We start from the raw sequence: 26,590 nt of genomic DNA on the forward strand, positions 1-26,590 counted from the left end.
GTTACTGTGTTTTTTTAACTGACTTGTGTTCAACTAGCTGAATTCAACATTCAGTTGTGTTCAACTGCCATCTAGTGTTAAAATTAAACAATGACTCTTAAAAAACTGGAAAAAATACACAAATATTTACAGTATAACATTGACTATTTCCAATTTAAAATTCATTGCTGATTTAAAAAATTACTCCATTTTAATCATTATTCATATATATATCTATCATATTCAATTTTAAAAATATTTGCTATCTTTATTATATATTCATCTTCTGCTTTTCCTCCAAGAGACCAAGGAATCTACAAAGTATTTTTTTTCTCCCTTACAGCAGCAATAGACAAGTCATTAAGAAGACAACACAAAGTACATGTTCACACATATTTGGATATGAGCCTGAAGTTTGAATTAACCGGGGCATACTAAACAGGCCTAATCCCCTTGAACTACTACTATTATTGTTACCAGTATCTTGAAAATGTCACTCATTCTCATCTGAGTGCAAGGCAATAGTGACATCTCTATTCCAAATACTAGATGACTTATTTGCCCTCCCTAACATTCCACAGTGCTTTTATCATTGAAAATCTACAAATCTTGAGTGAAATACACTTACATAGTGGAAAATACTTATCTGCTCTGGGTTCTGGCATGGGATGGGAGGGAAAGGGCAGAAGCATAGAGTATTTGGCATTATTCAAAGTTGCCATCCAGCTGCTCCTGCCTTTGGGATTCATTGAAGGATTTTAGTCCATTTACACCCTTGGGCAGGGGAGATTCACTTATTCATGTATTGCAAGTATTCCTAAAATGCACAGTCCAAACTAATTCCTGTTGTTAATATATAGTAAAACAAAATTCATAGACAATTGATTATAAAAACTGGAAGACTCCAGCATATTTACCTGCCGATATATAAATCCCAAATGCTGGTTAGCAACATTTACCATATAACGGGGCACTAGTCATACAGTATCTTTGGGGTACAACAGAGAAGGAATGTCTGGTGATCCATGCAACCTTGTACTTTTAGTATCTCTCTCTGATTCCAGCTGGAACTGCATATTCCTAAAATTTCCTGAAGTCCAATTTTGCAATTTTCTAGCTTCCCTATAATCTTAGTTTTTTTAAATAGCTTTGTAAATCTTAAAACAACACCAAATAGTAGTGGTTCCCTGAAGAGTGCCAAATAAATGTGAGGATGATAACTAATCATTCAGTGACAGTTTTAGAGTTGGATGTAACAATCATGCTATAAAAATATAAAACTTTTTCAGCCACAATTATACTATCAAAATAATGGATGAGGACCAAAATTTAAAATGAATTATAAGATATGAAAAGAGTGAAAATATTTTTCACATATACTATGTGAAAATTAGTGTATGTTGTAAGAAAAGTTACTGTTTGCTTAATTAAAAATGTCTTGGTGTCATTATTGCAAAATTGGTGCAAACTTAAAACTGAAAATGGACAAAAGGGCCATAATGTAAGTCTAACTTGGTGATGGTTGACCAAGTCTTTCCCTTTTTTTTTCAAGATAGGGCTATTTGCCCTTCTGTAAGTGTGGTTACACCTGACCTTCATGAATTTTCAAATATCTTGGAAAGGGGCTTCAAGGTAATATCCATATTTTTCTTCAAGATTTCAATATATATTCATGATATCCAGGCATTCCTATCATACCATTTACTAGGTCTCACCCTTACTTTTAAAAAGCAGCCAAGCTCGGTTGAGGTGATTGAGCATCCAACACTTATATGTGAAATAAATAAGGGAATAAACAGAAAAGGGGGGGAGGGGGGGAGGGAGAATATAATGGAGCAAAAAGAGGTGGCAAGCTAGAAGTCATGTTTTGCATAGCACTAACCCACTCTACAAGTTTAGCTTTATTCTGGAAAGCTGTTTGAAAAACACACCTTTGGCAAGGGAAGTGCTAACACTTTTTCCAGCACTTCGCCATCAATTTTCTAAGGTTAAGTATTAGGTAGAAAGTTAGTTTTAACATTTTAATAAGAGTGGCTCCTTTTGTAGTTTATGAAACCATGTTTCTCCTTTGACTCAAAGCCATTTTCTTTGAGGTGAAAAATTTAGCCCTTTCAGGGACCCTCAAACAAGAAGTGTTACAAGTTACAAGAAACAAATATGAATAGAAACCAATGCAACGTATTTTAAGGGCATATGTTTTTTCTCATGATGTCTGATCAGTTGCTTTATTTGTTCCTGGCACATCAATTCTATTAAATGGATGTTTCATTTGTTTCTGTATCCTGCCAGCTGCCTGAAAGTTCGGTAGTTCGGGTGTCACAAGGTTGACTTTGGCTTCCATCCTTCCGAAGTGGTTAAAACAAGGACCCAGATGGTTGGAGGGCAGTAGGCCCTCTTTAAACCTCTTGACTATAAAAGCACTGTGAAGCGGTATACAAGTCTAAGCGCTATTGCTATCCTATAGGGGTACAGAAAGGGGGAAAAGGCTTGACCCCCTTAATCAAGGGTCTTCAAATTTAAGACTTGTAGACTTCAACTCCCAGAATTCCGGAGTTAACATGACTGGAGGAGGAATTCTGGGAGTTGAAGTCCACAAGTCTTCAAGCTTAAAGTTTGAAGACACTTTGCCCTTAATAAAAAGCCTTCCCTTCGCCGGAAGTATTTGGGGTTCGTACAGGAACGGCGGGGAGACGAAAAAAAAATCTTCACCAAGGTATAAAATATTTCTTAAATTCAGGAACTAGGTTCTTTCCTGCTCCACTCGAACACGGGTGTTTCTCTTCCCACACAGAAACCTCCCTTTTCGACTTGCTCGCAAGCCGAAGGACTCCCTAACCATTCCCTTACTTAACGCCCAACGGTTTCGGTTTCAAAATATCAAACGGGAAGCCCCGCCCTCTCCCGTCGTTCCGTTACACCAGACGAGCCGGTTCGTTCGCTATTGTATCTCCGCCCCCTCCCCAGACCGTACACCAATCAGAAAGCGGCGATGTCAGCCTACTTTTCTGCCACTCGTCTTTCTTTTTCTCTCTCTTCCTCCCCACCACTCCCATCCCCGTTTATGATACCGCGATAACAAGTTGCTGGGAATGAAAAGCGTTGGGTTTGCTTAATGGCGGTAATAAGGTAAAAGAGGAGGATGTTGAGATTGAAAAGCTGCTCCTAACTGTGGCAGGGTCATAATAAAGGTAGTTTCATCACCTAAATTTGTAATTCGCAGAAATGTACGTCTGGCTCCTGGTTTTTTGTTCTCCTGTTACCCTCCCCCCCCCCCACCCTCCGTCCTGGAATAGTACGGTCCTATTTCCCCTCTTGGTGGATAGGAACCCCCGATTTCCTGAACGGGGGTCTCCCGCGCGCGTCTTCTAAAAAATACTTCCATTTCTCCCTCCCCCACCCTTTATTGAGTTGGACGCTCCCGAACTGTCGGGAGATCCGACCGTTCTATTTGGAGTGTTCCGAGTTTTGCGGGGGGAGATACTTTTTTTTTTTTTTTAAAGCAGGCTGACAAGCCAGCGTGGCTGTTTTTCGGGAGCTCGGTGGCAAATGGTGGCAAATGGAATTGTACTCTGCGATCCCAGTTTATTTCGTACAAAGGAACGCTTGGACTAACTGGATATACTTTTGGCTCCACTTGCCCTCCGCGCCTTTTCCTTCCTTAGCACCAGACCATCATGAAGAGATTTAAGAGCCAAGAGATTTGGGAAACGTGTGAAGGGGATGCAAGGTCGCAGCATCCCTTAAACCGCTCTTCCCAATGGTCTTTCCAACGAGCAGCGTCCCGCAAAGTGACTCGGGCTGGAGTCAGACGATTTGCCAAAGTTGCAGTTTGTTGAACGATCTAACAAGCTGCAGTTAGCAATAGCACTTAAGTAAAATTGAAAGTATGATGAAAATATGATAAAGGAAAATGCATAATAAAAATATTTTTTTTAAAAAAAGCAATAGCACTTAGACTTATATACTACTTTTACAGTGCTTTTATAGCCCTTTCTAATCTGTTTACAGAGTCAGATGTTGCCCCCAACAATCTGGCTCCTCATTTTACCCATCTTGGAAGGATGGAAGGCTGCGTCCACCTTGAGCTGGTGAGATTCAAACTGCCAAGTTAGCAGTAAACTATAGTTTATCACATCTGATGCCCCCCCAATGACTGGCTTCACCCAGCTTGCTGGGTTGGCAGGAATCGAATGGGCTATTACAGGGCAATGAAACACTTGTAGGGGTTTACTGTAGTGGATTGGATTTTGGGCTAAACCAGACCAAGCCTACATCATAGCTTGGTACACATCTAATTACTTGGCTGTTTGTGTTCCTGACCAACCCCTTGAATTTTAGGACTTAGGATCACAGCTGAACCCAACATTCTGTTGCAAAGCAAGACGGTTACTAAATGAGTTTTGCCCCATTTTACTACCTTTCCTGTCACAGTACTCAAGTGAATCGCTGCCGTTGTTAAGTCAGTCATATCATTGTTAAGTGAATCTGGCTCCCCCATCGACTTTGCTTGTCAGAAGGTCGCAAACGGGCCTGGGACACTGCAATTGTCATAAATAGAGGCCAGTTGCCAAACCTCTGAATTTTGTTCATGTGACTATGGGGATGCTGCAATAGTCATAAGTGTGAAAAACAGTTATAAGTCACTTTTTCCAATGCCTTTGTAACTTCAAACGATCACTAAACAAAAAATTGTAAACCAAGGACTACCTGTATAAGTAACCTGTAGCCTTTCCATAGACAATTCTTGTTTATCAGGGCAATTTCGTGCTAAGCCATAGTTTAAATATTTTTATGAACCAGCCACAGTTAGTTGGATTCATGAAATGCTCTAAACCAGTTTGCAGACAACAATGGCTGACTTAATATAACAGCAAGCTGCTTAAACTAAGCTAGCGTGATCTGTGAACTCAAACATAGAATGAGAAGAGACTTGAAAAACTAAATCAGTCAGAAATTGTTACTGATGAAATGTCTATTGAAACTCCCAAAATGAGTGAGCCTTAAAGCAGGTTCCATTCCTAAATTAGAATGCAGAGGATAGGATCAGTAAAGGCTTTGTTCTACCTAAGTGTTGTGGCCTGACAGCTTGAGGAGGTTGGGGAGGCGCATGGGCCAGTCCTGGAGTCTGGGGAAGGCTCTGACGAATGCACTGTGTCAGAGCAGAAATTGGGCCAGGGCTGACTGACAGCTATCAGCTGCCTTTGGAGTCCGACATCAGTGAGGCAGAAGAACAGCTAGAGCCTGTTCCCAGTGTGCGCATGTGCAGAGTTGCCAGACGAAGGGAACAGCTGAGGAACAAGGGCCAACTTGGGAGTAAAGTCACAGGTGGATGGTGAATGGCCCCTCCCCTAGAGTATAAAAGAGGAGCGAAAGGGGAGTGGGGCTTTGCAGGAAACAATTAGTTCATTCCAGCATGCTTGCCAAATATTGCAGTGTCTGAGAGATATAGGCCTGGCCCCTCTCCAAGCCTGATAAAGGTTTGTAATTAGGAACTATTGTGAAAGACTGTTGGCCGGGACTTTGTTGGAGAGGAAATTCATTGTAAATCAAATAAAAGGGATTTATCGGGACAAAGATTCAGCTTCATGCTGTTGGGGGAAGCCTAGGTCAGAACACTAAGCATATCTTAAAGCTTCCTATACTGCTTCAGGTTTCAATGCCTTCCACGCCATCCTATCTTAAGTGCAGTGAATCATGTGCATGGTATTTGGATGGGCACACTCATGTCCATAGTAAGTTAAATTGACTTTAATTCAGACATGCAGCCAAGCGATGTTCTCATGTCTCCTTCAATGTACCCAAAATAAAACCCAAAAGTAGTAATATACTGTTATTATAAAGCCTCAATTTAACAGGCTATTTGCGGAGAAATGATTCCATTACATGGCATAAATCAGTACAAATAACATAAAAATGCCTATTGCAGTGTTATGCAAATGATGTAGATTGACACGAGTGTGAGATATTACTGCTTACAGATTTTTTTAAAAACTGACCTTTCCGTTATTTCAGCAATGACATCCACGTTCTCTGATCTGGCCCCATTGCATCATAAGCCCTTTAAATAGAGTTTGTTCAATCAAAGGTTCTCTGCATGTGTAGCTTTTTCAAGTTCTATAAATAACCTGCACAGAGCTTGCTCTCCAGAATAGATGAATCCCAAGACTAATTATACTTCAAAAAGACTTTTGTATTAGCAAAGAGTTATTCAACAACAACAACACACAAAAAAAGAATCTGAATCTTTAGGCATCTGAACATTTTTCCTTATATCAGAAAGTTAAAGGCAGGTGTTAGCACTTGTTATGATGAAGGTGGGAAGTCATGCTTTTATATATTTCTTTTTTTTTCTTTACTATATTTTCTTCCATTTTTCCTTTTCTGTGTGTGTTCTTTATTTTTCAATCTTTTCTTAGTTGTATTAATTATTAATTACAATATTTAATAAAATTACTATTAAAAAGATGCTTGGATGCTTTTTTATTTTATTGGACAATTAAAAACTGACCAAAGCTAAAAAAAATTGCAGAAGTAAGAAATAAAATAAACCAAGTACAAAAATAAAAGTAAGTAAGAATAGAGAAGAAATGTTTACAGATGAATGCAGTATTAATATTTTGTCTTAAATATTATTAAGATGTACTCTTATGCTGTTAATATTGTTAAAAGATTTCATCTTTTTTACAGCAAAGTGTTCCCATCACTAATTCAACATTTATAGTTAGGATTATTTCTTAATAAATGTTATAAAATGTATGTGTCTATGTCTGAAGGATCTTTATTTTACCTTTTTTTTTCTTTCATAGTTGAAATTATTAATATCAAATATGGCATCCTATTTGGCGCAAGAAATTCAACTTGCTAAGCAGCATGAAGAAATGTAAGTAGTTTCTGAAAATGTCCTATTTTTAGATGTTAGAAAAATACAGTGAAATAGATTATGAATGCTTAGGAATTTGCAGGACCATTTCCAAAACTATGAATTGATTTATCAAAGTCAGAGCAACTGTGTGATTGTTCAAAATACAAGATAACCATCTCTTAGAGAAATAACAAATTTTAATAACAGAAAAAACTTTTGTTAAGTGCCATGTTTTGCCTCTAGGGGGAGCTGTCCACCAGTGCTGCTTTTCAAATAAATCATAATATGAAGTCCTCTTTCAACCTTGAATTTTCAGATTGAATCTTAGCTATAGCTTAATGATCTGATACGCCTTTTCTAAATTCAGTATAATGTCCCATTTCACTGCATTTCTCTCCATGTTGCAGCTAGCACTTAAAATTCTAATCAGATTACTAAAACACTTTTTAGTGAAACACTAATTTCACTTTTAAAAGTGAAATTTTAGAGTTACTGCAATATCCTAACTTTGTTTTAAACATCTCGATTTTCTTGTTCAAACGTTAATGGCAGAATTTTGATCTGTAGCCCATAGTCAATCTATTTTAGCTTCTTGCTTCCATAATTTACAATCCGTATGAAACGTGCTGACTGGATTAGAAGAAAATAGTTGCATCCTATGATAATTTCTCAGTAGCTGATAGCATAACATACTACCTGTATATGTGTACAAATAAGAATGTTATTGGCAACTTTACTCTCAGACCCTATGAACCCTACCTTGACATTTTAACAGGGATTGCACAGCAGCAAATTTTTCACTGAACCATAAAACCATAAAACCAGAACCTCTTTCTGGTCAGTTGTTGTGCATGCATTCCCTATCCTAGCCACTATATTCTGCATGTAGGTTAAATTTCTAGCACCAGTACACACATTTTCATACTATCCTAGGATGAAATTCAAGTTGCCATTTTGTTCCATTCCCTCAGATTGAGAAGATCTTTTTGGGGATCTCTGTATATAACAATTTGATCTCATTCACAGATGTGATCCCTCACTACTCAGAGCTGATGCCAGATCATTTGTGGAGAGATTAAATACATTGCCCCCCTTTATATCCTATGTAAAATCTGTGGTACTAGGTCCACCTAGAGCTCCTCCTGTGCACTCCTAATCTTTCATTCTGGTAGAGGAAAAATTATTAAATATATGGAAGTAATTAGAATAGATTTATAAGGGCAAATATTCCATCTCCAGTTGCTTCTGTGGTTGAAAATAAAAGTTATTCATTCTTGGGGTAAGGCTTTTGAAAAGTTCTAAAATTGTAGTAAAATCTATTGAAATTTTTCTTCTCAGAAAGGAAGTAATAGAGCTAGTGTAACACTGCCATCTAAATTGGTGAAGGTTTAAAAATGAAATAATGACATAATTTAAGTCTACTGAAATAATACAGAAAATAATAGGGTGACAATTTGACGTAATCTCTGAATAGTTTATATAGAAATCTGAATGTAGCTAGTATTTCTTTAGCTTTAGTTGAATGGATATGTTTTATGCAGGGAATATAGTCCGATAGTGGAACATCTACTGCATGCATTATTTTCTAGATACAATTTGAGATTTCACCATTTTTATGGAGATGATACAATGGATAGTAGCAAAGATTCGTCCCTAAGATTGTAGTCATTTGCCACACGGCAATTATTACAGAAAAGGGAAAAACAGCTTGTGTACAAATCTATGCACATACTGAGTCCAAGTTCATAATATTTCTGCCAAAATAAGCAAAAAACAGTGTCCCCCCCCCCTTTATTATTGGTTTAACATATCCCAATATTCATTGCACAGAGAATTGACCCAGCAAACTAAAAAATTGATGTAAGTCTTGTTTTCCTTGACTTTGGCATTAATCTATTAAGAGTTTCTCTTTGTTGTTTCTCTTGTATATTTGATGCTAATGTAGTTTTCTTTATCTCTCTGAGAGCTATTCTTCCAACTCCCTTGTGAAGAAAATCTCCCCTCATGTAAGGTTAAAAGGCTGCCCGATCCACTTTTTACACCCTCTGTTTACAATTTTCATTTGCGTATATGGTGTATATACAGAATCCCATTTCTCTGCAAACTGTACTGTATTGCTTCCTCCCAGGAGAGTTTTCTTGAAATTACTGAATACTTTTTCCCAAAAGCCTTTAAAAAAATAAATCTATGCAGAGAATAAAATAGAGCCTCATTTCTGTAGGAAAGGTTTGGAAAGATTGCTTTTGAGAGGAAGAAACTATTTTCAGTGAACCTGGATTGTGAGAGAAAACACAGGACTCTTTTTAAAAAAGATTGTGCAGAGGGATGTATAAGTAGGACGAGAAACGTGACAGCTTTTTTTCTGAACACAGGATCTCTTACGGTAAATTTGCAGAATTAACCCTAGTAACAGAATGCAGCTAACTCATAACTAGTGCTCTAGATGGCTAATTGTGCCTTGCAGGCGCATCTTGTTTGAGGTGTTCTGTGCCGGTTGTCTCATTTATGCACAGAGACTGCTTGTTGTACAACACGATGGTTACTTTCTCCCTGGGAGCACAGCACGAAAGGGACTTCATGTGCTTTCCCCCTCTTTTTTTGTTCTCCCACGCTGCATTCAACATAATTAGAAGAAAAATTAAGTGAGGGTAAAAGGTGGTTGTTTTTCTGGTTGTTGTGCGGGGCAGGGCGGGGGGGGGGGAAATGCCTGCCCACTTATCATAATGTTTCCCTTTTGTAGACTCTCTCGGAGATTGGTGTTGCTTCAGCAGATGGAGAGTCATCTAAGAGACAAAGACGCTGAGCAGGCATGGCACACGCAAGAAGCCGATGCAGCTCATAAAAGAAATGTGTCACTTTTAAATGTAAGCTTTCCTGGCTTTGAAGCGGTAACTTTGCTGCAAAATATAACTATACCACTTCCTGATGAACGCTGAAATAGTGACTAACGTTTTTAATTTCATCCAGCCAAAAACGGAGACGCGTAATCCTGCAACATGTCAACCATATACATTTCTAACCAAAATAAAAAGACTAGAGGTTTCTAGGGCCATGAGAATCTGCTTTCTCTGAATCAGAATTCTGGTTCATCACACGCAAGAGTGACTGTTCTTGAAAAGCTTTCTCCCATTATTTTGATGGTTATCCTTAATTTTCTTGTTATGTAGTACCTAGGAATATGCTGGTCTGAACTCAGAACTATCATCTTAGCTGCTCTGGGTAATCATAACCGCAGTGTGTTCATTCAATCATAGACAAATCCCCACAAAAATGCTCATTAAGAAGCATATTTCACAAATGGTCTCTTAAATTGCCCTGTAAAGTGATTGAACAAGGCAATATAAAGTATTTCCCTCTGCTTTCAGCTATATGTTTGAATTGACCAGAACTTGACATACTTGCTAAAAGTATTGTTCCTAAAACAGTGTGCGGGCTGTTCTTAGAATTACTGAATTGCCATCATTTTTTTTATCAAGAGGTCAACTAAGTCTTTGTTGCATTATTATTGCTATCTGTTAAATCTAATGCCTGCATTGTTAGCACCTTAATTAAAGCAACAACTTTCTCTCTGCTCTTTCATTAGCTCCCGAATCCATGTATTTAGCATTCAGTTTAAAGCAATTGTCCTTGTTGTTCTAACAACATACCCCCACACACACACATTGTTTACCCAGTTTTTTCAGTTTGCATACATTCATCTTTACCTTCAATGCTCTGGTTTTGACCTTTCTTCCTCTCTCAACTCTAACAAGATTCCTTGTGATTTTGTTATGCAGTTCCCCTTCTCAACCATGCAACAACCTCTTGCTTTTCTGAGAGGAAGCCTTTTTGTCCTTGTTGCTCCTTGAACCTAATTCCATCTGGATTTCTTATTTTTAATTTATTTAATTGTGCCAAGCCAATCAACAGAAGAAAAATACAAATGTATACAGTAGTGTTAAAAAAGTCATATATAATTTAAAAGTACTAATTAACAAGGGTTTTTTTGAGGGGCAGATGGGGGGGGGGGAAGAGCCTACTTATTCAAATGTTGATAAATAGTACATATTATTTGCTGCATATCAGATGCAGATTTATCCTTCCATTATTGCATAATAATTCTATTAACCAATTCCCACATCAAGAAAATCCACAAAAATGTAATATGTGTTGTCTAATTTTTTATGTGCTATTTCTTTTATTGTAACTTCTTTGATTGTTATGACCCATCGAGTCATTATTTCTCTTACGCCAAGTGTAGCGGTTGATTTTACGATAGTCATAATTTTATACCAAAATTAAGTGTTTCAAATTTTCTTTAGAGAAAAGGAGGGAATTTTCTTCCTCGCGGTTAGCAGAAGTTCATTCATTTATACACAAGAAAGTAAAAGAGATATACTTGTGGTATTAATGGGATAGGAACTAAGCCTATTTGATGCATCTATTGCATACAGGACTATCTGTTTCCCACTATGGAGAATAAAACCAACTACTTGGGAGACATAAGTTCATTCTAGTTGATATTTGCTAATTTGACATATTAAGAAAATAATATAGCATGGCTGATGAATTATATTGACCATGAACATATACATATATTTTTTAAGTTCCAGATTCCCTCCATAACCAAATCTATAAATATAATGGGGCCCTATCTATTTTGTGATTTGCAGTCCCACAAAACTATTAAGTTTGACTCCTAGCCATTAAAGATTATCACCACAATATCTTGAGAATTTTAAAGTGTTTTGCTTTATCCAAGCATTAAAAATATTTTTAATAATTATTAAATCATTAAAGCACTTTAAAAGCCTAAGGCAAGTATTTGCAAAACTTCCTATTCCTTCCCTGAAGTGAGTGAATGTGTGTGCGTGTGTGTAATTGGTATAGTACATTAAGTTTTCCTTTGGAAAATTAACTTCTGAAAAACTACCAAACTATCCTCAGAATGACTAAATAACAGCAATAAAAATAGCAATGAAAGTTATATATTGCCCCATAGTGCTTTACATGACTCTATGGCCAGTTTACAATATCAGCATATTGCCCCTAACAATCTGGGTCCTCATTTTACCAAGGATGGAAGGCTGAGTCAACCTTCAGCCGATCAGGATCAAACTCCAGGCAGTGGGGAGAGTTTGGCTGCAGTACTGCATCCTAACCAATGTGCCACTAGGGCTAATCCTATGTCTGAAAAAGAAGCAGAAATCGTTAGAAACAGAACTGCAAATGTTCAGGTTCTGGAATAGCAAGTTTTTATTTCTAGGAATCTAGAATAAAACGGCTAAGGGAAAGTATAATGCCATTCTTAGCTTCTTTAAAAGAAGCTTTAAAACACTTTAAAATTCTCAAGATATTGTGGTGATAATCTTTAATGGCTAGGAGTCAAACTTAATAGTTTTGTGGGACTGCAAATCACAAAATAGATAGGGCCCCTTTTTTGCCCGTTGGTAATTACTATAATGTGCAGCTCTTAACAGACTTATTGCCATTATATTTTAGTCTACAGTACTGAGGCAAATCACCCTACATTTCTACACTCCACTCTTCAAATATAAAGCAATAGTTAAGTGCTTCTACAGGCCTTCCAGAGAAAGTACAGTGGGCTCCTTATATCGCTTTCACACTTGTTCACCCATGCCAGTAAAGGCTATCTCCGTAAATTTTATGACCAAACATTTTTCTAGGAGCAAGCCAAGTCATAAGAAATCTCATCATTCCTTCTTTTTCTTCTGGCTCAAAGTCAGCAAGTTCTACTGTCTCTAAGGAAACCATTTCCAAATGGGTGATTACTGACTTGGTTGAGCATAAACACACTGATCCTTTTGGATAGGAAGGGTTTTTCTTGTTTTATGGCAGGTTAATCTTTTTATTCCTCAAGCAAGATGCTTCCTTGTCAACTGCCTTATCGTCTGTCATGCACTCATGAATCACTGTGTTCTTGCTCTAACTTTTAGAGCAGCGTCTTTGATTTTGCAAGAAAATTCTTCCCCATCTGGTTTTAAAACATGGACGTATGCGCTTTATCTCTCTCAGTGTTATTTTTTGTTTCAATTATGCCTTAATTTTCATGTTGTCTTTCCATTGGAGGTTCCATGGTGTTGCTTGTATGGTGGCAGTTATCGTTATTTAATTGTTCTAGAGATATCCCTGGGGCAGTATGGCTTTGAAGACTAAAGATGTGTTACTTTTTCCTTTGGAAAAAAAATGGGAAATTGCTTCCCTTTAATTGATTTGTTCCAAACATGTTGTGACAGATCACCCACTCACCCACTCTGCTCTTTTTGGAGCTGAGGGTTCTTTCTATAACCGTGTGCATATTTCAGTAGAGTGCTTTTGAGGTTATTTCTGGCTGGATCAGAAAGGAAAATTTGCACATAGTGGGACTCAGAGTTCTTCACAGGAACTGGGATTTGGCTACATTTGCCAGAATGAGCAGTTTAAAGCTTGGAGAAATTTCAGTGTGATCTTTAAAAAGAAATAATTGCAAAGAAGGAAGAAATGGTGACCATCATTTTCTTCATCATTTGTCAAGTTATAGCAAAGCTGGGGGGGAAATGACCTTGTTGCTAGCTAATTAATGGAGACCAGTGGTTCATTGATACATACATAACTTACTGTAAATTCTTACATTCCGATTAAGTCCTGCATTGCTTCTATCTTACTGAGGAGAATGGAGAGCCTATGGGAGAAAAATTCAAGTTTTATTAGACTATTTCTGCCATTGTATTGAAGTGTTCTGAATAATGTGCCTGAATATCAGAACTATCAGAAAATTCTTGAAAGAAACAGAAGACCATAAAAACAAATTGCCTAGCAGGGAAGAACAGCATTACTGATTTTAGATGTATTTGTTCTATTCTGGTTTTAACAGACAGGCAGCACTGCAGATGCTTTCTGATAACAAAATAAAACAGGAATGAGATCTACACAGAACACTATATTAGAACCTTGAAAATAAGGTTCAGATTTTTGTGCCAACTTTAGAAAATTGTTCCCAATAACAGGCATTGTACATTTCACAGTTACCATGTGGAGAGTTGTTGATTTGGCTTTCTTGGAAAAACACCGATGCCGTGATGAGGTGTCATTGTATTTGCCTATATTTAAATTAAATTGAGTAAAATCATTTCAGTTTTGCTTCAGAGCTATAAAAAGAGTTGTTATTTGCTCTCTCAGTTGTAATTAAAACGCACTTCCAAAACAGAAAAAATGGCTGAAATGCCAATTCAAGGCATCTTGTTGTTTGGTTTTATTAAGCAAAGGGTAATATTAAAATTAGAATGAGTTGATTCTTTGAAATTCACAGTTATTTTGGCAGCGGTACTACGTTTACTTACTTTGGAGCAAGCAGCACTGACTCCAGTGAGTTCTGTTTTTGAGTAATGTTGAAGCATTTAATCCAACTTTTTCTTTGTAAGATTTCTAGAAAGGGTTACTATTGGAATATGATAAAAATTATTGACACATTCTTTTTAAATATTTTATATCCCCTCTACTCTTTTTATTAAAACTAATAATCTCCTACTCTACAACCCACCATTCATTGTCATGCACAATGATAAAAAATAATGATTTAGTCATTTTCATAACACATATACTCTCTAAACTGGGTACATGTAGAATCAAAACAATTAAGTTTCATAACACTTATATTGTTATAGAAATTAAAACTCTTTACGATTATTAAAAAGAAGATCAAGACAAGCAACATGATTGAAGAAACTGGCTCTATGCAGGAAAAGTCATACATTATCAACTGCAGATTTACATGTTAAAGTTCTTATTAAGTTGTACCTTTTTAAGACTAACTTTATTTAAATATCATAACCCCTGATACATTTTGTGCATCACTTCCTATAATTTGCATATTTTCCCAGAAAAAAAAGATGTAACATTTCCTCTAAATAATTTTCAGCTATACAGTGCTCTGTTATCTTTGGATATTTACTAAAGTGCCATCCACTTCCACAAGAATGCAGGTAGTCCTCAACTTACAACAGTTCATTTAGTAACCATTCCAAGTTACAAAGGCAGTGGAAAAAGTGACTTATGAACATTTTTTACGCTAATGATCACTGCAACATCTCCATGGTCACGTGATCAAAATACAGACCCTTGGAAACTAATATTTATGACGGTTGCAGTGTTCCAAGGTCATGTGATCACCTTTTGCGACCTTCTAAAAGCACAGTGGGGAAGCCATTCACTTAAGAACCACGTTATTAACTTAACAACTGTAGTGATTCACCTACAAACTGTGGCAAAAATGGTTCTAAAATGGGGCAAAATTCACTTAACTGTCCCACTTAGGAACAAAAATTTTAGGCTCAGTTGTGGTCATAGGTCGAGGACTACCTGTACTAGAATGGCTTTTTTCATTTATTAAATTTAAATGTTGATGGCAGAAAACTTCACTGTTCTTGCTGCTTTCTTATCTCACTGCAGACTTTAATATCATTTCCCACAAAGATGAGGTAAAATCTTGTCCAATGTTTGTGAATTTGTTCCAAGAGGTGATTACAGTAATGGAGGGTGCTTTGGCAGTTTGGCATTCAGGTGAAGATATTAGATGGAGTGGGAAGTCCCAGGTCCCTGGGCAACATTATGCCAGTCACTTTCTCTTAGACCAGCTTTTCTCACTTGAAAGACTGATTGGAAGCAAACAGGAAGAAAGGGAACTAGTTATGCCATCTTGAACTCTTGTAAAAAAAAAAAAAGGCAGCATACACTTCTAATAAGCAGATAAGTTCTGCAGCTATAAAGATTTGTATTCTTAGTTCTCTTCACAGTTGGGTCATTCTCAAGACCACAACTGTGCTCAAAATTTCCCTTGTTAAGCAGTTGTTAAATGACCTGCTTGTCATTTTACGAACTTTTTATCCTAGTTGTTAAGCAAGTCACTGAACTTGTTAAGGCAATCAGACTTCCCCCACTGGCTTTTCTAGAAAGCCGGCTGGGAAGATTACAAATGATGATCACCTGATCCCAGGACAGTGCAATTGTCATAAATACATACCAGTTGCCAAGTATATATATAATTCTAATTGCTATTGCTATTCAGTTTTCAGATCATTCAGTACTAAATGAGGTGAAAACAGGCTGATCATTGGAAGCACCAAGAACAAAGCTAAAGCTTCGATATTTGAGCCACATACAATTTTGATTGATTGATTAGATTTGTTTTTACCCTGCCTTTATTTCTTTGTAAGTAACTAATACTAATTAATACTAAAACTAATACTCTTACTTCCTCCTATTTTCCCAACAATCCTGTGAGATGGTCAAGCTGAGAGAGAGTGAGTGGGAAATTTAACCAGCAATGAAGAAGACCTTGATGCTGAAAAAAACTGAAAAAGAGAGTGTCAGAAGTAAAAATGGCTTGATGGTATCACAATTACATAAGGATAAGCTTTGAAGAATTCAGAAAAGCATTTACTGACAGAAAGTTGTGGTGAAATACATTGAATAAATAAATAAATGAGATACTCAGTGGGTCCCAGTGAGTAGGGAGTGACTGAATGAATAAATCACTTTCTGTAGGAATCTCAAAAGTCACCTTTGGATACCTTTGTTGCTCTCTAACTCGGGTGGGATGCTACGGGTTCTGCCCAGTTCTTATAGAGCTGGTAGCTCTGAAGAACAGCAGACACCAAACCATATCTGCTGCTGTTTGGCCCACCTACCTGCCCAGGCTCTTACCTGTCCTTTATTTCCTGCTTTTTCAACCTCAGCTGCATTGCGCGGCACAGCTGAGGTTGAAAAAGCTGGGAAAAAGAGGCTTTTTGAATGCTGTGCACCTGCATGCAGCGGTTTCAGCTGTCTAGGCGGCACAGCCTAAGATTATTTTACACACACACAGTGCGCGTTGAGCACGCATGCATGTGCAAAACGTAATCACCGAACCGGTAGTAACGCCGGTTGAATCCCACTCCGTTCTTATTCATAACTGTCTTTGATGTTTTTATAAACCTCAGTGTTTTAGACTAAAATATGGAGAGCTACCACCACCCAGTTAATATGCTAAAGGTGTTTGTCCAATTGACCATCATAGATTAGAAAGCATTGCCAAAAGCAAACCTTGTCACTGAACCTCAAAGGAAAACTAAAACCGGCATGGCTGCCTGCAGCTATTAGCACACAAAAATGCCATCAAATCTCAGTGACATCATTTTCTTCCCTTAAGGCGCCTTTCAGCTTCCAGCAACAATTTTTGTCAGTTGGCTGTCATTAAATCAGTATTCTGGATGACAATAGCTTTCAGAATATGCTCTAACTGGACAGGAGCAACAAAAAGACACATCTGGTATGTAGGCCTTGCCAAAGTGCCCTTCTCAACTAAAATCAATGCAAGGCAGTGCATTTTGGGTTTTGTTTTGTTTTTGTCTCTTGACCTGAGGTATTTTTCTTTCCTATTAATAAACAACATTTTGAAGATGAAAAAAATCAGGCAGTCATTGAAATGATCTGGGCTGGAATGTTCCTAAAGGGATAATATATGGACATAAAATGCTGGGATGAAAATAAGTTTCATCAACCAGATGAAACTATAGCAAACTAGGAATAAATTGTGCCAGAGAAATGTACAATTTTTTTCTGTCCAAGCTGCAGCAGAACCTTGTTGCGTTGTTTCTGGACTTCACAATGCCTATTGTTGCAAACCATCTCCTTAAAGAAATCCCAGGAACCTAATTATATTTTGTGGGAAGGAGAAACATTACATTCCTCCCACCCTCCACCCCCCCTACCCCCGGCATGTAATATATGTGGGTATATACATAATTTTATATATTTATTTTGTCGTGTTCATGTAGTGTATATTGGAGGTAGTAACGCTTTGAGAGCTGTATACAATGAAATTTCATTTTAATGTATGCTGATCAGTGTACATTAAAAGTGACAATAAAGTTTTCTATTTTTTCTACTCTTCTCTGTTCTATTCTTTTCTAATTTCTACTCTATTCTAATTTCTACTCTACTCTGTTCTATTCTAATTTCTGTTTACTCTATTCTACTCTATTATCTGCAGTCATTTGCTTCATAACCATGGCAAAAAAGATCATGGAATCAGGTGTGACTCAGTTAACAATCACCTTGCTTAGCAATGGAAATTCTGGTCCCAATGGTGGTCATAAGTCGAGGATTATCTATCTGTACAGGGGAAAGAGGAACACTGGAGAAACATGACATTACATTCCCCCAACTCCTGTCCCCCCGCCTCTTTCACAGTAAAAAACTCTCTGACTGCTCCATTCTTTTATTCCCACCTGTAGTAAATTTTCTCCCACATCCCTCAACCTGTATTTATATTAGAGCAGCATTTCTTTCTAACAGTATTCCAAGTTGCCCTATTTATTGTAAGAATCCCACTTTTGTACTTTAAAAAGAAAAAAAAATCTGTCTGAAGATCTGTATTCTTTGGCACTGCCATGGTTTGGAAATTATAGGAAGTCCCTTTGGGAATTTCCTTCTTTCTGGTTTCTTTCTTTCTTTTTTCTTTTTTCCTTTAAATGCCTTACTCTTCACACTCACTCTCTGCTCTTGATGATGCCATCTGCTATATTCCCCTCTTCCATTTCTGTTCAGTTTTGGCTTCTTCACACCCAACTCCCACACCCTTTTCCTCGCTCTCTCAATTTGCCCAAAAGGCCTGCGCTCGAAGCTCCCGTGTTTGTGTTTGAAAGCCCACAGAAAAAAAGGCGGGGTTGTCACCGCTTCGGGGAGCGGCAGCTTCCCCCCTTTAAAAAAAAAAAAAAAAAACACGAGTCTCGTTCTCTCTGAGCAGAGCACATGGAAGTGGGAGCCCATGTGCCGATTTCCTAAGAAAAGCGAAGAGAGGTGAGTTTGCAGTGGAAGTTTTGAATGTCTGGTGAACAGCTTGCTGCGTTTCTTCATCTTTGTGCACATGTTATGAATGCATTATTAGCAAGTCATCTTTGTCTTGAGCAGGGAAGAGCTTCAAGATTGCTGCCTCTCTTGTAGCTTTGCTACTTTGGTGGCTGGCTTCAAGGGCGAATATCGGCTTCATCACGTATGCACAGCGAATGCTTTCACTCCAAGCTGTGAATCAGCTTCACTGTCGCTTATCCCAAATTCAAAGCCTGTGGTTCACATTTCCAGAAGAAAGTACTGTGTACCTCTGTACGAACAAGGAAAGGGATTTATCAGAATACAATTGGTTTATTTAAATTCCTCTACTGGGTTAAATCTTATCCCTAACATTTTCTTTGTGAAGATTTTGCCTTATTAAGTCAATGAGGGGTCCTCACCTTTGGGTACCTTTGTAGATTCAGGTATTTTCTGGAAAGTAAAGACACCCTATTAATTAGGCATCGTAGACTCCTTGAGATGATGGAATTTTGTTGGCTACATAATGCAGTCCCTTCGCTTGTGGCAAAAAATTTGAAGCGACTTTATCATTCCCAGTGTTGTCCAGTTCCCCCAGCAAAAGAGACTCCTCCATTTCCCCCCCACTTCCTGAGTACAGCAATTGGTTCCATTACTGACTGAATAAGCCCTCCTGTTAGGATGTGTCCCCTAATACAGGTAGTCCTCGGCTTACAACCACAATTGAGCCCCAAATTTCTGTTGCTAGTAAAGTATATGTTAAGTGAATTTTGCCCCATTTTACAACCTTTCTTGCCACAGTTGTTAAGTGAATAACTTCAGTTGTTAAGTTAGCAACCCGGTTGTTAAGTGAATCTGGCTTCCCCATTGACTTTGCTTGTGAGAAGGTCGTAAAAGGGGATCACAGGACCCGGGACACAGCAACCATCATAAATATGAACCAGTTGCCAAGCATCTGAATGTTGATCACATGACCATGGGGAGGATGCAAAGATTGGAACTGAAAAATGCTCATAAACCACTATTCAGTGGTGGTATAACTTTGAACGGTCATCAAATGAGTAAGGCAAGGACTACTTGTATTCAGCTGAAATCTAGACTTCCTGTGATTTAGCTATTAAATCTAGTCCTGCCTTACATTGCAGAAGAGAAATCTACTGTATGATAACCTTGAGGTGTTAAAACAACTCTCTCCTCTACAAGTTCCCTTAAGATTTATTTGACAATGGAACTTGTTTTCCATATTGAAGGCTACTCTTATTCCCCTCTGTGTTCAAGTGTATAATCATCCCAGATTTAGATTATTGCAGTGATGCAAATCAGGCCCATTACCTATATATCATGACGTAAACACAACCTTTCCAAGGGGGCATATTTGATGTAACATTGCAATTGTTCCCCAGAATAGGTATTTACATAATATTAATAAGAGATCATATGAAACACTCACAGGCAGAGCTGCCTTCTAGCCACCATGTAGCTACAGAAAGATTGCAGCTTTTGGCTTGGGATTACAAAATTAGCTTCTAGAGCAGTGTTTCTCAACCTAGGCAACTTTAAGATGGCTGGAATTCATTTCCCAGAATTCCCTAGCCAGCCTACTGATTGGGGAATTCTGAGGGTTTGAAATCTAGGTTTCTTAAAGTTGCCGAGGTTGAGAAACATTTTTCTAGAGCACGGGTGTCAAACAGGATCTGACCCATGGGGCCGTCCTGGAAAATATAAGAAGCCAGCCCGTGTGGCTTTGGCCCAGTCTACCCAGTATGAAGAGGAAACATGCCAGCAGTTTGGGGAGTGGTATCAAGCTGACCATGCCCACCCAGTCAACCACGTCCAGTGAGTGGTATCAAGCTGGCTGCCCACCTGGTCCACTAAGGTCAACCACAGCCCTGATGTGGCCCTCAATGAAATTGAGTTTCACACTCCTGTTCTAGAGTTTAACCCTTAACTACATCACTGACATAGTAATGCTGGAACTTAATACATATCTTTGCAAATCATCTCTCAAAGGTCCTTTTCTCAAGGGGGAACTGGAACTGGATGAGAAAGCCTGAAAAAGCTGAAGAAGCTTCTTGGATGAGAAGCGAAATGTCTTCAGAGAAAAACAAGAAAGCCCAATTGCCTCTTGGAAAAAGCACCTTTGGGGCAACCATGACCTGGATGACTGAGAATCTCCATAGACATTTAGCTATGTATCACCTGTAAGAGATACCTTAAGTTCAATGTGAGTTGGATTGTATTACTGGTAGTCCTTGACTTACAACTGTTCATTTAGCATTCAAAGTTACAACAGCATTGAAAAAAAGTAATGTATGACCTGTCCTTGCACATCATGTATTACACCATTCCTATAATTACTTGCTCAGAAAGGCAATGGAAATATAATTACAACGGTTGCTGCACCAGGTGGTCATGTGATCACTATTTGCATCCTTCCCAACCAGCTTTCAACAAGCCAAGTCAATGGAGGAAGCTGGATTCCCTTAATGAACATATGATTCACTTAACAATTGCAGCAATTTGTTTAACAGCCCTGGCAAAAAGGTCATAAAATTGGCCATGACTCACTTAACAACTGACTTGCTTTGCAATGGAAATTCTGGCCCTAGTGGTGTGATAAGTCGAGGACTATCTGTATTTGGGAAGGAGGATATTAGTTTGTATTTCTTCCCCTCCTGTCCCTCACACACACATTGAAAATCTCTGGGATGGTGATTTTTTTTTTTCATTTCCACCTGCAGTAAATTTGCTCCACATTCCTCAGTCTTTACATAAGGCTACCTTTTCTTTCTAACTCAGGGATGTCAAACTCGATTTCATTGAGGACCACATCAGGGTTCTGTTTGACCTTGGGGGTGGGGGGTGTAGCCAGGAGGCGTGGCCAGCTCCACGTCACTCATTGAGGCTGTTTTCGGATGCAATGACCTTCTGCAGCCCTCTGCAATAGAAAACAGACCAGGTGGGCCATGTGAGGCTCTCCTGAGTTCCATTTTCACTGACAGAGGCATCGTAGGCCAGTCCATCACTGTTTTCAGGGAAGCCCTGCAGGCCAAGTCTAAGCACCCTGTGGGCCGAATGCAGGCCGCAGGCCTTGAGTTTGACACTGTATTCCAAACAGTTGCTCTATTTGTTATACTAATTCCAGCTTTGCAGTTTTAAAATCTATCGATATCTGTGATGACCCAGATTATATCAGAAATATAACAAAACCTAAAACATAACTAAAAGTCCTTTAATGCCTTCAATTTGGCTTCACTGTTTAATTGTTCACGGTGGAGGAGTAAACTATTTTCAAAATAACATTTCAAAGGAAAGAAACACAGTTCAAATTCAAAGAGCCGATAACAAAGCAAAAATCAAAAACAAACCGCACTGAATAAAGTTCCATGACAGACCAGGATAGATAATTGCTAACTTCAGGAAGATAACCAGGTACAGTCCACTGGAAGAATGCCAACCAAGATAAAGCTTCTTTAGGAATAAAACACTAATTTGTCTCCAGTGTCTGTTAGCATGCAGGTCTAACCTTTTATGCAGATCTCACAGCTGCAACCCATGAAGAGGATCATGGCCCTCTCCTCCCGAGTAGACCACGTTTTACCCTGATCCTCTCTTCCCTGTGTGCCCTAGGATGGATAGGGGATGGGCCTGGGTCCTCCTCTGACTGCTCAGCTGGCCTCTGCCTTTCCCCAGCCTCCACCACCACATCTGGAGCCATAGTTCTACTCCATGTTGGCTGTTCCTCCTCTTCCTCAGAGTCAGTCTCCACCAGGACCATGACAATATCTGTATTCTGTGGCACCACCATGGTTTGGAAATTACAGGACATCCCTTTGAGAATTTTCTTCTGTGAATTATTGTGACATTCTCCTGGTGACACCCCATCGTTAAGCACCCAATCATTAGACCAGCATAGTCAAATTCAATAAACTTACCATTTATAATTAATCATAATTTTTTTTCTTCTGATTCGTGCACTTTTCCAACTGTACTAGTTCTCTTATTGACAGAATAGGTCTGAACTCTGAAACATGTAATTACTACATGTTTCAGAGATTTTACATTTTTTGCTTTTTTGTGTGTGTGTAAAAAAAATGTAAAATAAATTTTACATTATTACATTTGAAGTTTAGATCAGCTGTATGATACCTCCAAAGTCTCTTTTTCCTACCACCAGAACCCTGTTTGACTACACTGCTAAATTTTGATTTCCCACAAGTAAGAGATTTCATGAAAATTATGATAGAAGTTTAAAATAGTTCTTAATCTATTTTTTAAAAAATTGTTTTAACTTTTTTGGATGAGCAAATCCACTTTTGAATTAGAGCAAAAAATTCCCACGTATATTTAATGATGTGTTTCTGAAGCTGCATTAAACTGCAGGGAGTTCAAAATTACATAATTATAGCTGAATTTGCTCTTTTATTTCCTGTAGATATTTTATTTCTTAGCATTTATACTTCACTCTTCTGAGGCGGTTTGTTTATTTAATTGGTTTATATGCTCCCTCAGTTGCGGAGGCTTCATTACTTAATTATCCTGTAGAAGAATTCCAGACAAAATACATTCTTAACAAAAGCATAAACACAGGATACAAGATGAAAAGAATTTGACAACAAACATTGCAAGTGCTTTTTCAGGCAACTTCTCAGTGGAATTAGTTTCAGATTGTAAAGGTGCCTGCGAACCCAGCTTGAAACAGGAATTATTAGATAGGAAAACCATTTTTTTAAAAAGATTCTTTTTTTTTTAAGTGTGGGCGTTTTAATTTTGTTGTAAGCTGTTGTGCATCTTTTGGGGTTAGTGTCATGTAAATTCAAGAAATAATTAAGAGGACCAGTCTTAAGCCTAATAGTTATTTCCAAAAATTCTTTTCTTGCTACATATATCTCGGCAATATTTTTGGAAAGTAAAAATGAAAGGGGACTGCAGCCCTGTGCTTCGTTTTGTGTGTGTGTGTGAGAGAGAAATTCCTTGGCAACCCAAGTGCTTTGTGTCATATGTTGTGACCTGTGTTCAAACTAAATGTTTACTTTCTTACAGGTGGTTTGTGGGGAGTAATGGGCAAAATAAGAAATGTTTTGTGAGAAAATACGTAATGTGCTTTTAATCTTTCCTGTGGGTCTGCTGACTCCAACAGATTAGGCACCCTGGAATAGTTTTTTTTTTCTTTATTATTGTCAGGACTGCCATCCTGCTATAAAATTTGGGGGGGTGGGGAGCGGCTGGGTGGGATAAGAAGGAGCGGGCTAGCATAAAGGGAATCAAAACTAAACTTTGTACCATCTAGGGTGCCAGCAGCTCCAAGGTTATACCATAGAATGGGCCACCAATTTGCCCACCAAGCAAGGGACTGTCCCCCCAAAAAAAAAAAAAAAGTGGGAAGAGGGAAAAGTTAACCAGAAGTTTAGGGCTCGAAACTTTAGATCTGGCTTTGCTTCACTGGAACCACGTGGCTTTAGTAATGTATACTTTCTCTGACAATGGACTCGAGAGTCTTTCTTTCCTAACTGACCAAATTGGGATAGCTGAAATTTGTATTTATTAATTCATTTAAGGAACAGTTGAGCTTTTTATTAGTGTGCTATCATTGATGTTGCACAGCTTCATCCTTGTCGGAGCTTTTGCATTTCATTTTCAGTATGGCTGTAGAGACCCTGAGACCCTTGGAGAACTTTAATTTGTCATCTTCGTGCCGTTGGGATCAAGAGTTTATAGCCTCCATAGCAGACATTAACCTGTTCCAAATCACTGAAGGCCTGGCATATGCCAGAGGTTGCAGTTTAACTCTAGTTTATGCCTTGATATAGTTGTGATGTGATTTGGTTTTAGAAGACATTACCGTCGGACTTCTTCTTCATCAGGGGGCTGGACTAGAAGACCTCCAAGGTCCCTAACATCTCTATTCTATTCTATCTCCCAGAATTCACTAGCCAGCATCTTTCTAATTGCCTTTCAGCTCACTAGCACAACCCTCCTGCTAAAGATTGTGTCTATTAGGGCAGAGTTCTCCAACCTTATCAACTTTAAGACTTGTGGACTTCAACTCCCAGAATTCCTCAGCCAGCATTAGGGTTTCCCTTGAGAACCTAGTGGGCAGTTTAGCTGAAGCTTTAGTTTCATCCATTGTATTTCATAAATTAATATATTTAATAAATATACTAGTCTTAAATCACATGGGGGTTTAAAAAGCTTAGAAACCTATTGGAAATCTGTGAAACTGACCTAATAAATGCCATACTGATGAACAGGGGGGTGGATTTCCCCCTTTTCTTTCTCTCTTTAAATCGTAAGCAACTTAGGACATAAATCTGTCACTTTTTACCTATATTTCCGGGTGTGAATATTAGCTGCAACGTGTATGGTTTAGAATATTACTTCTATTTTCATAGCTACTAAAAAGGAAAATGAATTGTGGATGTCATTTCTGCAAGCGTCCGTCTTTTCAAAAGATTCTCTGTATGTTGCAGGATATTGAAGCGGCAGCGAAAAATCTACAATTCAGAGAGCACTTACTTCTCCACCCTGAAATTGTTAACCTTGAAGTAAGTCCAAAACAATTATATTGTCTTTAATGCTGATATTTCAGTTCTTTTCTTCATCTTGCTGCTAAATGAAATTAGTCTTTTTTTTTAAAAAAAAAGCCAATGATTATTATGTCTTCAGTACTCTTTCAAGCCCCCTTTTATCAAAAGAAAGGCCATCTCCTAATTTCAGTTCAGTATCAGATCCTGTCACTTCAGCTTAATGTTCATTGTGAGAACGGAAAGCTTTCCAAGATTTTTCCAGCCTCTCATTTTATATACGGATAGTCCTCGTCATATGACCACATTGCTGTTGCTAAGCAATGTGATTGCTAAGAGAATTGCACTTGATTTTTACAGCCTTTTTGCCATGGTCGTTAAGCAGATCACTGCAGCTGCTAAGTGAATCATGGGGTCATCGATAGAATCCAGTATCCCCCCCATCAACTTTGCTTGTTGGAAACTGGCTGGGAAGATCACCAATGGTGATCCTTTGACCCCGGACACTGCAGTCATAACAACATGCCAGGTTCCTCAGTTTTGACCACCTGACCATGGGGATGCTGTGATAGTCATAAGTGTGAGGACCAGTTATAAGTCACTTTTTTCTGGGCCACTGTACATTCAAATGGCCATTAAATGAATAGTTGTAAGGGAAAGACTAGCTGCATTAGGACTTTTTTCATCAGGATAAATAAAAGCCATTCTTTTTTTAAAAAAAACCCTTGTACAGGAAGTCTTTGACTTACAGCAGTTCATGTAGTGACCGTTCAAAGTTACAACGGCACTGAAAGAAGTGACTTAGGACCTTTTTTCACACTTACGACCATTGCAGCATCCCCATGGTCACATGGTCAAAATGCAGGCACTTGGCCACTGCTTCATATTTATGACGGTTGCAGTGTCCCAGGGTCATGTGATCAGCCTTTGCGACCTTCTGATGAGCAAAGTCAATGGGGAAGCCAGATTCACTTAGCAACCATGTTACTAACTTAACAAATGCAATGACTCCCTTAACATCTGGGGCAAGAAAAGTTGCAAAATGGGGCAAACTCGCTTAGCAAATGTTTCACTTAGCAATATAAATTTTGGGCTCAGTTCTGGTCGTAACTCAAGGACTACCAGTACTGTAGAAAAATGGCTATACTATTTGTTTCAGCTTTGGCCTCTCAGTTGCACTGTGTTACATTTTGAAGGTCCCCAAAATGGACCCCCCAAAACATCACGTCAATGGTACAATTATTTGCTCTCTCCCACATTTCCACGTTTAGAAACAGTGCTAAAATTCAATCATATACCATATTGTGCTTCAGAAATATCTTAGCATGTAAAATATAAGCATAGACAGTTTAGTCTAAAGTGCTGGCCTAGAAACCAGGAAAATGTGAATTCTGACCCA

At 38.3% G+C, this 26,590-nt stretch overlaps 1 protein-coding gene across 3 annotated transcripts in view; it reads left to right on the plus strand.

The window, feature by feature from the left end:
- Positions 1-2,976: 2,976 nt before the first annotated feature.
- The window catches only part of CEP15 (centrosomal protein 15), a 44,188-nt gene continuing 20,574 nt past the window's right edge, over positions 2,977-26,590 (plus strand). For 2 of the 3 annotated variants that reach the window (XM_087923574.1, XM_026721816.2), the window contains exons 1-4: positions 2,977-3,105; positions 6,786-6,859; positions 9,582-9,705; positions 25,138-25,212. In XM_087923574.1, coding sequence (XP_087779700.1) covers positions 6,807-6,859; positions 9,582-9,705; positions 25,138-25,212 — 252 coding nt within the window. In that variant the 5' untranslated portion in view covers positions 2,977-3,105; positions 6,786-6,806. Of the gene's footprint in view, positions 3,168-6,785; positions 6,860-9,581; positions 9,706-25,137; positions 25,213-26,590 lie in introns of all 3 variants that reach the window. The other variant, XM_026721807.2, reaches the window with a different exon arrangement.

This window comes from Pseudonaja textilis, chromosome 2 (genome assembly GCF_049901715.1).
Source record: "Pseudonaja textilis isolate UNSWEBS1 chromosome 2, rPseTex1.2, whole genome shotgun sequence".
Lineage (NCBI taxonomy): Eukaryota > Metazoa > Chordata > Lepidosauria > Squamata > Elapidae > Pseudonaja > Pseudonaja textilis.